General features: G+C 32.3%; 1 protein-coding gene across 1 annotated transcript; it reads left to right on the top strand.

Moving 5' to 3' along the window:
• Window positions 1-1255: 1255 nt before the first annotated feature.
• LOC107863933 (receptor-like protein 31) lies at window positions 1256-3132 on the top strand. The gene has a single exon (XM_016710140.2). It carries the CDS (start codon window positions 1637-1639, stop codon window positions 2816-2818), a length of 1182 nt encoding a protein of 393 aa, XP_016565626.1. The 5' UTR covers window positions 1256-1636; the 3' UTR covers window positions 2819-3132.
• Window positions 3133-11417: the final 8285 nt, after the last annotated feature.

Here is an 11417-nt window from a genome sequence, read left to right as displayed (position 1 = left end):
TTCTGATCAGGGGGAGCAATTACGCGTTGTGCTCTTTTTCCCTTTCAAGGTTTTTCCCCACTGAGTTTTCCTTGTAAGGTTTTTAATGAGGCAGCCGAAATGCGTATCATTGGAGATGTATGCTCTTTTTTCTTCACTGAATTTTTTTTCACTGGGTTTTTTCTAGTAAGGTTTTAATGAGACACATTATCTATCAATTAGACATTTAAGACGGAGTGTTATGAATATATTTTACATTATAATGAATGTCTATCAAGAATATAGATAAGATCTATCAAGAATACAGATAAGATCTATCAAAATTCAATAAGATCTATCAAGATCTAGTTGATATTTATCAGCATTTTAAGTATCTGTCTTTTAGTCAGAAACTAGGAGTATTTTTCCTTATAAATAGAGGAATTTTGTTCATTGTATTCTCAATCTTATGCTATCTCTCATCCTCTGAAGAAATAAAGAACCTCCACTCTTCTCACTCTATTTATTCTTGTTATTCTAACTTTAGATTTTATAACAGTGCTATTCTTTTTTTTTTTTTTTTCGAAAAAATCACTTTACATTAACTATAAGGAAAATCTACCACAAAAAGAAAAAATAACACAAAAAGCCTTTTTCTAATTTAATCATATTACTTTGATTTATCACGAAATTTAAGAAAATAAAAATAATTCTTAAATTTTACTTTCTCTTCGTTTAAAAAAGAATGACCTACTTTGATTTGGTACAAAGTTAAGAAAATAAAAAAGATTTTTGAATCATGTGGCCTTAAATTAAAGTTCTGTCAAATGTATCAAAATGAACTTTAATCTTGTAGTCCTAAACATGTTATGTGGAAAGTTGAAATTAAAGTATTGCAAAAAAAAAATGGGTCATTCTTTTTTAAACGAACTAAAAAGTTAATAAGTCATGCTTGTTTAAACGAAGATAGTATAATTTTAAATTAAATATAAATAAAATTAACAAGTTATCTAAAGAAAGGAATTGTTCTTCCATCTTGATTTATGTGTTGTTATTTTTCTTAGCATTGAGTTTAACAAAGCAAGAATTTTGAAATTTATGATTTAAAATAAATCATATATATTTGTGTGATGATAAATTATCTCATTAAAATTAAATTAATATTAAAAGAATGTGGACCGACTAAAAAGAAAAGTACCAAAAAATAATAAAAATATTTTATTTGAAATAAATAAAAATAAAATAAGAAAAAACAAATTTAAACAAGGGATTATATAGAAAAACATTAATGTGATCCTAGTTTGTTGTAGCAACCAGTCACAGCTGTGCTCATTGCTCTATCTTCTTTTCCAAAAGGCGCCCTTCCAAAACCACATTGTATTCTTCAACAAGATTCATTCAAAAAAAGAAAAAAAAATTAATCTTTTTGCCATTTGCTAGCAGTTGCTTTTCTCGGAAGCCATTCATATTTTTCTCTATAAACTTCTTCCTTTTAGCAATTTCATGCTGTCTCCATTAAAGCTTTCACGTACCCAATCTCCCCCATTTCTCACGAGAAACTCTTTTGCTTCTCACCGAAAAGCAATACCCAAAAGTCTTTCACTTCTCCCTTATATAAACAACCCCTTCTATTTTTCTTTCATCTACACGAAAAGATAGTTAAATCATTTTCATAATCATGCGGATATTGTTGGTTCTGTTTTTAGCTCATGTGATCATTTTTCATGTTGCAAATGCAATGCTTCACCCCATTGATTTCTTGGCATTACAAGCGATACATAAAAGCTTGAGTGATTTACCCGGTTCGAAATTTCTAGCTTCATGGGATTTCACTTCCAACCCATGTAACTTTGCTGGAGTTTATTGTGTTAATGATAGGGTGATCACATTGAATCTTGGTGACCCGAGAGCCGGGTCACCGGGTCTTACGGGTAGACTCGACCCGGCTATTGGGAAACTTTCTGATTTAGCTGAGTTTACTGTAGTCCCTGGCCGGATAATCGGCGTATTGCCGGAAAGTCTTTCACAGTTGAGGAACTTAAGGTTTCTCGGAGTTAGCCGAAATTTTATCTCCGGTAGGATTCCGGCGGGTTTGGGTAAACTCCGGCGACTCCAAACACTTGATCTTAGTTATAATCAGCTCACTGGAAATATCCCGTGGGCAATCGGAACACTTCCGGTTCTTTCCAATTTCATTCTTTCTCACAACCGGTTAACTGGTTCAGTACCGCCTTTCGCTTCCCAGCGATTAACCCGGTTCGATCTCAAACACAATTTACTTTCCGGTTCGTTATTACCCAATTCGCTTCCGTCTTCACTCGAATATCTCTCATTGTCATGGAACATGTTAACCGGTTCTGTCTACCACTTATTAGCCCGGTTAAACCGGTTAAACTATCTCGACCTTAGTTTAAACCGGTTCACAGGGTTTATTCCGGGTGAATTATTCAAATTTCCAATAACCAATCTTCAGCTACAAAGAAATCAATTCACCGGTCGAATATACCCGGTTGGACCGGTAACAATTCCCATTGTGGACCTTAGCTTCAACCGGTTCTACGGAGAAATATCACCATTATTCTCAAATGTACAAATATTATACATGAATAATAACCGGTTCACGGGTCAGGTTCCTGGTATAATTGTGGACCGGTTATTATCAGCTAATATACATGTGTTGTATTTGCAACATAATTTTCTTACGGGTATAGCAATCAACCCGGCTGCAGAAATTCCGGTTCGGAGCTCATTTTGTTTGCAGTATAATTGCATGGTTTTGCCGGTCCAGACACCTTGTCCATTGAAAGCCGGAAAGCAGAAGTCACGGCCTACGGCTCAGTGTGGGCAATGGAAGGGGTAAAATGTCAGAAATCACAATAATATTCATTTATTAATTTTGAAATTAAAGGGTAAAAAAGAAAAATTCGAAATGTGGATAAAAAAGAGAAAATTAGAGTAAAAAGGATAAGAGATAAGTTTAGTTATTATGTGTATGCTTTTTTGGTGAGCCAAAAATTGTGACTAGCAATTTTTGGCATTTCTTGTAATTAGATATATACTGGTTTACCTTATTAAGTATGTTGCAAATTTTCTAGCTTTTTCTGAACATTAATGTTCTTTTTCTTGTTTTGTACTGTAGTAAAATTTTGCTTTATGGGATGTGCTTGCCTTTTATTCCTGTTTACAACAGCCTTGCTCTGGTAAAAGTGAAGTTTTTAGGGATATACAGTGGTATCTTTTTACTGTTTTTTTAGTAGGGTATTAGTGGGGTAATGGGTATAATTGTTGTTACGTGATTAAAAGGTTCAAGTCGTAGAATTTAGAAATAGTCTCTTTGCTTAAATATAAGGTGATATTGCGTATAATAATAAATTCTTATAGTTCGATTCTTCTTCGAACTCCATTCATAGCGGGCACTTTAGTGTACTAGACTGCGTTTTTTCTTTTTTTGGTAATGAGGGTGGAGGTAAGAGAGGGTGATGGGACACTGAAATGCCAAAGACAAATTATAGGTGATGCAATTGGACAACTACAATACAGCTGCACCAGCATATCTCTGTTGTTTTGTGGTACTAAACTTGGGGCTCTTTTGTTCATTCCTTTGTGTATAATCCTAGAAAAAAAATGTACTCTCTGCAGTTTGCTTTTCATTGGCTGTATTTTAGTACTACTAAAAATACTTTTAGAATTTGTAACGCTAAATGTATTGTGTTTTGAGTGAGAACATGTTACTAAGGTTGAGACAACAAATTTCATGAAAAAATTGAAGATAGAAGCTTGTAAGGGAGTACATACGAAGGTGATACTGTCCTATGTAAACATGAAAGCAGACGATTAGTTTTATTTCTAATGCAAATGTCATATAATACCGAGTCATATACTGAGTTAGGTGTAATTGTTGGTGGTTTTTCAAGTAGAATGAGACAATTCGAAACACTTTTTATTTGGAAAATATTTTAAAAAAATTTTGCATGTTTGATTGATTAAAATTTCTAAATATTATTTTTTAATGCATTATACATTGATTGTGTTCTCCTCGCCTTTCAAAAATATTTTATCTTCATCCAGCCCAAATTGTCTCCATCCTCCCTAAATGCAAATGGACGTACTTATTATCCAAATCGTAAAAACAATTTATTAGTATTGGCAGAGGTAATAGTACTAGTTTAATGTGCACTTTGCAACTCTGTCAGGGACAACAACTACACTGCTAAGATAAAAAAAAAATGAATGTTCTATTGTTTGGATATGGCCAACAAAAATGCTCATTCCATCTTGCACAAGGCAGAAGCCTTGTTCAAGGGCAAAGTCAAGAATTCATATTAGGGAAATTCAGAAAAATATTCCAATATCACTACACTAGAACATTTGCGTGTGTATAGAAAGTTCAACAGTTTATATATACCTCAAAATATTCTATGCAATATAATCTTCGTCGAGTTCAACTGAACCCCCTTACATCCACTTATCTGACCCTTGGCCTCGTTATTGGACCACAAATACAATTGTTCTTCACAAAGATACTCCTATTCTTTCCCATCAGGGGAGTCAAGTACCAACGAATTTAGCTTAGTTTGAACGGAGCAAGATGAATTGAAACAAATCGATTATTAATCCGCCAAATGAAATTGGGAATAAGATGAGTTGAGTAAAATGTGTCAAACAATTGGATCTTAGCCTATCCCCCCAACTCTTGTTAGTTTTTTTTTTTTTAAACAATTTACTTAATCAACGAGCAAAACTTATAAACTTCTTTATAATAGCTATCTAACTTGGCAACAATATTTTGATATGGTTTTCAAAGGATTAATTAGAGCCAGATATTAGTCCAAATCAAATTTACATGGATTGACATTAGCTTTGCCTAAATTTACTCGCCATGAAATTACGTCCAATCCAATTATCCAAACTTCAACAAGTAGGACAAATTATATATTCATGAAATAATTTTGCTATCCATATTGCCTACCTAAGCGATCGGCTAGTGGAGGATCTAGAATCTTTAATTTATTTATTTTTTATTTTGGAAGAAGATCTAGAATCTTTGATTAGTGGATGAGAGATATACATGTACCAAATCGCTTTTCATGACACTAAATGTAAACTTACTACTATAAGATTATGTACTTAAAAAAATCTAAAATGCATCTTCTCTAGTCCCCATCCAAAATCACATGCATTGCCTAAACTGAGGATTTCTATATAGTGAATCCAACAAGTGACCTAGGATCTAATCATGAACTCATAGTTGACATTTGTTTCAACTTATCTATAGGACAATCATGTGAAATTCTCCAATAAATGCATTTTATTTGCAAAAATTCACACAAATTTCCCCTTATTCCAAGTGCAATACACGAAAACTATCACAATTCAGTGAAGTGCCCTATCCCCTAAGCTGAAATGATGAGTGTACATGTGACATTTTTATGTAGCTGTGCAGATGGGGTCTTGATAATACAAAAGCTCTCAAGTCTAGGTGAAATATATGTTCTTTTGAGTTTTTTCCTCTTTTGTATGGACAGGCCAGTAACAAACATTGGGTAATTGATTTAGCTTATAGTATATGCATTGACATTGTGAAGGTAAATTCATAATTAAGGTGACAGCTAATGCTGTAGGAGTTTTGCTAATTGGTCTCCACTTACCTAGAAACCAAAAGCATCATTAGACATGTAAAATAGACAAGTTCATGAGAATTATCGACCAATGAAAGCAATATCACAAGGCAAAAACAACTGAAATTGCAGAGGTTTTTTTGGTATACATGTCACTCAATTCCAATGGGATTTTTACGCCACATAGATGTTAGAAAAAATGTTAAAATATTTGGTATTCAATATAAACAAAATAGTAGCTGAAAACGAAATAGTAAAACAAAAAGTAGAAAACTTCGCAAATAATTGTATGGTGATAAGTCAATTCCATGAAAACGATTTCAGTCTGACGGGAAAGCATGTTGTTGTGGTTGGTCGCTCCCTAAGATTACACAGTTACTTTTAAACACGCGTTGGTTGGAATTTTGGAGTTTGCACAAAATTATTGCCCATAAAACAAAACGAGAAAACACAATTGAAGAAGAGAGAAATTTTCAATTTGTTGACAAAAGAAGACATTTAAACACGTATATATAGGTCAGATAACAATGTTGGACAGTTAGTGTGAAGATCAGAAACGGGGATAACGTCAATTGTATTGATTAGCTTCTAATGTTGGGAAAATAATGATGGCCATTTAATTCCAAGAAATGCACCTCGACTAACTTGTAATTCTAGGGACATTAATCTTGTAAAGTATGTATTTGGACATATTTCGAATAATCTCAAAGCATCAAAAATAATTTTTGCAAAACTAAACTTAGATGAGGCCTAATCGTATATTTTGTGCGTAGCAGACAACAAATCAACTTGTTTTGCCTTGTAAGTCCATTTCTCATGTGTGCAAGGTCACTCTCTTTTATTAGCTCCTTCCAATTTCAGTAGAAGATAATTAATGTAAAAAGAAAAAAAGTAATCTTATCAATGAGGAACGTATATCTTCCACATAAAAAGGAAACGGACACATAGGAATTTCTATTTTCTTTACACTATCAAAATAAAAGAACAAAAATTAAGATGTTAAGAAATAATCGATAGGGTGAATATCTTCTCCACTGTCAATATTGCCTTCATTTTCAAATGAAGAGTTTTATGCATAAACCAACTATTTCCATTGGATGGAATGTTGGCAAAATTGTCTATAAAGACATGCTTTTATTTCCATTTTATACACAGATAAAAAATATAATAAAAGTCTCTATTATGGGCTTCTCAGTTTCTATTATTGTATTTTACAACACGTTATCAACACGAAACTCTATCATTCAAAATTTGAAGGTTAAGGTATTATTTTTCTTTTTCTTTTTAATATGTCTATTCTTACGAAACTTGAGTTCGTTGCTCTTCAAAGTTCGGAAAAGAACGACCTTTCATGAGTATTGGATGATGAAATCCATTTGAATGCTATGGGTTTTGGAGACACCATTAAAAATGAAAATAAAGCATCAAACCAAGATCGTGCTAAGGCTATGATATTCTTGTGTCATCATATTGACGAAATTTTAAAATTTGAATATCTTACTGTTAAGGATTCACTTGTTTTTGTGGAATAACCTAAAAGAAAGGTATGACTACCTAAAGATGGTCATACATCCAAAAACACGATATGATTGGATGCATTTGAGATTTTAAGACTATAAGTCTGTTCATGAGTATAATTCTGTCATGTTCAGATTTTTCTCAGTTAAAACTATATGGAGAGACTATTAATGATGTTGATATGATGAAAAGGAATTCTCCACCGTTCATGCCTCGAATGTACTCTTGCAGCAGCAATATCGAGATAAAGGTTTCAAGAAGTATTTTGAACTAAGTTCTCATCTTCTTATGGCTAAACAAAATAATGATTTATTAATAAAAAATTATGAGCTTCGACCTACTGGATCTACACCATTTCTTGAAGTGAATGAAGTGTACGCCCACCATGCTAGGCGTGGAATGAATCACGAATCTGGTCGTGGACGTGGGTGTGACTATGATTATGGCCAAGAAAGAAATCATGTTCCTGGTGTAGTGAATCATTCATCAAAGAAATGATTCCGTCAAAAGAAACAAAGAAAGAATGAGAAACGTGAAGCAGGTAAAGCATGTGTTTGTTTTCAACGCGATGCAAAAGGATAATATGCATGTAGTTGTCGTACTCCCAAACACTTGGTTGAGCTTTATCAAGCATCACTAAAGAAAAAAGAGAAAAATACTGAAGCTAATTTTATCTCTGAAAATCATGTTGATGTTGCTCACTTAGATGTAGCAGATTTCTTCGAGCATCCTGAGGGAAAGACAGATCACCTGATAGGTGATGGTTCTGTGACTATGGAAGAGCGAACAACTTTTAATGTTTGTTAGTAATAATAGTGCAATGAATAAATGTTAATACGAGTAGTTGTTCTATTTTATTAGTATTTTCGTATTATCATAAGTTTCGTAGTAATTTATTTTTAGTTTGGTCCAATCACAATTTAATATTGCAATCTACTGTCTGCTTATGAAAAGATAAAAAATTTACTCATTAAATTATAGTCTTAATTCTTGTATCGTTTTGGATATCATAAAATATAGTTCATCGAGTTATGTTTATAAAGAAACATTTAATCAAATTACCAATAAATTTTCTTTAACATGGACTAACTATTATTATTGGTATTGTTCTCAACAAGTACGTAAAAAAGAAATCTTAGTACTTGTGACTTTCTATCAATACTTGACATGAAAGTGAACATCACTCATTTAATTGATCAAATTTATTATACTACTTAGTGTTGACTTTGGAGTTTTATCCATCATTAATATTTGATATATATTTATTTGTGTATGTCATTTTATTTGAAGATATGGATAAGTTTCAAAGCAAGTTATGCAATTATGAAGATATTTACTTAATTGATTCTGGTACAACATACAAAATATTTAAAATGAGAAATATTTTTCTCATTTAAGTATGGGAAAATAAATGTTACTATAATTTTGATAGTACTAATTTGATTGAAGGCTTCGGAAGAGCCATTATAATTTTTTTCTAAGGGATCTAAACTCATCATAAATAATGCTATATTTTTTCCTAAGTCTTGGAGAAACTTGTTGAGTTTTAAAGATATCCGTGAAAACGGTTATCATATCAAGACAAAGGACGAGTTGAACCATGAATATCTTGATATTACCAAGAATGTCTTTGGACAGACATGTGTTATAGAAAAGTTTCCTTCTTTATCTTTTGGCTTGTATTGGACAAAAATTAGTGCGATTGAGGCACGTTCTATAGTAAATCTAAAGTTTACTAATTTTAATATCTTTGAACTTTGGCACGAACGATTGGGACATCCCAAATCTATAATGATGAGACGAATTATAAAAAATTCAAATGGGCATCCATTTAAGAACATGAAGGTTTTTTCAAATAATGAAATTTCTTGTACTGCTGTTATCAAGGCAAGCTAATTGTGAGGTCATCACCAACTAAAGTTGATATTGAATCCCTTGCATTCTTAGAATGTATACACGGAGATATTTGTGGACTTTTTCGCCCACCTAGTGGGTCATTTTGATATTTCATGGTCTTAATTGATGCTTCTTCTAGATGGTTCCATGTGTGCCTATTGTCATCTCGAAACTTGACATTTGTAAAATTATTAGCACAAATAATATGATTACGGACACAGTTTTTTGACAACCAGATCAAGTCTATTTGTCTTGATAATGCTACAGAGTTTTCATCTCAAGAATTTAATGACTATTGCTTATCAATTGGGATAAAAGTTGAACATCTTGTAGCTCATGTTCACACTCAAAATGGTCTTGTTGAGTCATTAATTAAGTATTTGTAATTGATAGCAAGACCATTGCTTATGAAAATTAAGTTGTCCACCTCTATTTGGGGTCCTGCTATTTTGCATGTTGCAACATTTGATCGTCTAAGATCGACAAATTATCATAAATTTTCTCCATTATAATTGATTTTGGGTCAAGAGCCTAATATACCTCATTTGTGAATTTTTGAATATGATATGTATGTGCCTGTTGCACCACCATATTGCACAAAGATTGGCCTCCAAGAAGTTTAGGAATATATGTTGGGTTTGAATTACACTGTGTTATTCGCTACCTTGAATCATTAACTGGAGATATGTTTATTTCTTGATTTGCAGATTGTCGATTTGATGAGAGTGTTTTTTCAAAATTAAGAGGAAAAAATAGTGAGATTAAAAGAGAAATTTTGTGAAAAATTCATCACAATCTCATCTTGATGCATGTGCTTTTATTTGTGAGCAAGAGGTACAAAAGATTATTCACTTGATAATTACAAATCAAATGTCAAACGCATTTATAAATTTAAAAAGGATTACAAAATCATACATTCCTGCAGTGAATGTTTCAATACAAATTGAGGTCCTTGTAGGACCATCTACTAGTATCGTGGCTAATGAGTTCAAAGCACGCCTGAAGCGTGGTAGACCATTATTTTCTAAGGATCAAAGTCCTAGAAAATGAAAAATAAATGGTCAAGATAATACTACAAAAAAATTTCATATGAAAATTCAAGATTTGAATAACTTTGATATTTCTAAAGGAACCAATAAGCCTGAACCTCAAAAAAAAGAGGAATTATTCATAAATACAAATGATGGTGAAATTAATTTGAATCGATCAAAACTAGTAATAGACTATGTGTTTGCATATAATATTGCAACAAAAATCATGCAAGATAGCAAGAATTTCGAACCTCAGTTAGTCACAGAATGTCCGCAAAGAAATGATTGACCAAAATAGCAAGAACCAATTCAATCTGAGTTGAATTAATTGTGGTTACAACCTATCTTTATGGAGCACTTGATAATGAGATACACATGAAAATTTTTGAAGGATATAAAATGCACGAGGCATCTCGAGAAATATATGCAATTGTATTGCAAAGATCATTATATGGTTTGAAGTAATCTGGACGCATGTGGTATAACCATCTTAGTAAGTATTTATTTAAAGAAGGTTATATAAATAATAAAATTTGTTCATGTGTTTTTACAAAGAAAACAACATCGGAGTTTGTTGTACTTACTGTTTATGTTGATGACAAATCTTATTGAAACTTCAATAGAGCTTCAAAAGGCAATTGATTATTTACAGAAGGAATTTGAGATGAAAGATCTTGGAAGGACAAGATTATGTCTTGATTTGCAAATTGAACCTTTGACAAACGGTATCTTTATCCATCAATCTACCTATACAAAAAAAGTTTTGAAAAGATTTTTATATGAATGGAGAATATCCATTAAGTACTCCTATGATTTTTCGATCACTTGATGTGACTAAGGATCCATTCCAACCCCAAGAAAAGAACGAGAAAATTCTTGATCCTGAAGTACTATATTTTAGTGCAATCTGTACACTAATGTATCTTGCTAACTCTACAAGGCCTGATATAGCCTTTTCTGTTAATTTGTTAGCAAGATATAGTTCTGCTCCTACTAGGAGGCATTGGAATGAAATCAAACGCATATTGCGGTATCTAAAAGGAACTACCAATATGAACTTATTTTATTCTAAAGATTGCAGTCCCAATCTAGTTGGTTATGTTTATGTGGGGTATTTATCTGATCCACACAAATCTTGGTCTCAAATAGGATATGTGTTCATATGTGAGGGTACTGTCATATCTTGGAGATCTACAAAGTAGTCTAGCGTGGCCACTTCATCAAACCATGCAGAGATAATAACTATTCATGAAACAAGCCGGGAATGTGTGTGGTTGAGATTAATGATACATCTCATTAAAAAAAAATGGTTTGAAATGTAACAAAGTGTCCACAATTTTATATGAAGATAATGCAGCATGCATAGCGTAATTAAAAGGCGGATTCATAAACGGAG

Source organism: Capsicum annuum, chromosome 3 (assembly GCF_002878395.1).
Source record: "Capsicum annuum cultivar UCD-10X-F1 chromosome 3, UCD10Xv1.1, whole genome shotgun sequence".
NCBI classification, from domain to species: Eukaryota; Viridiplantae; Streptophyta; class Magnoliopsida; order Solanales; family Solanaceae; genus Capsicum; species Capsicum annuum.
Note: the sequence above shows the minus strand (reverse complement) of the source record. Positions and strands in the feature narration are given on the sequence as shown.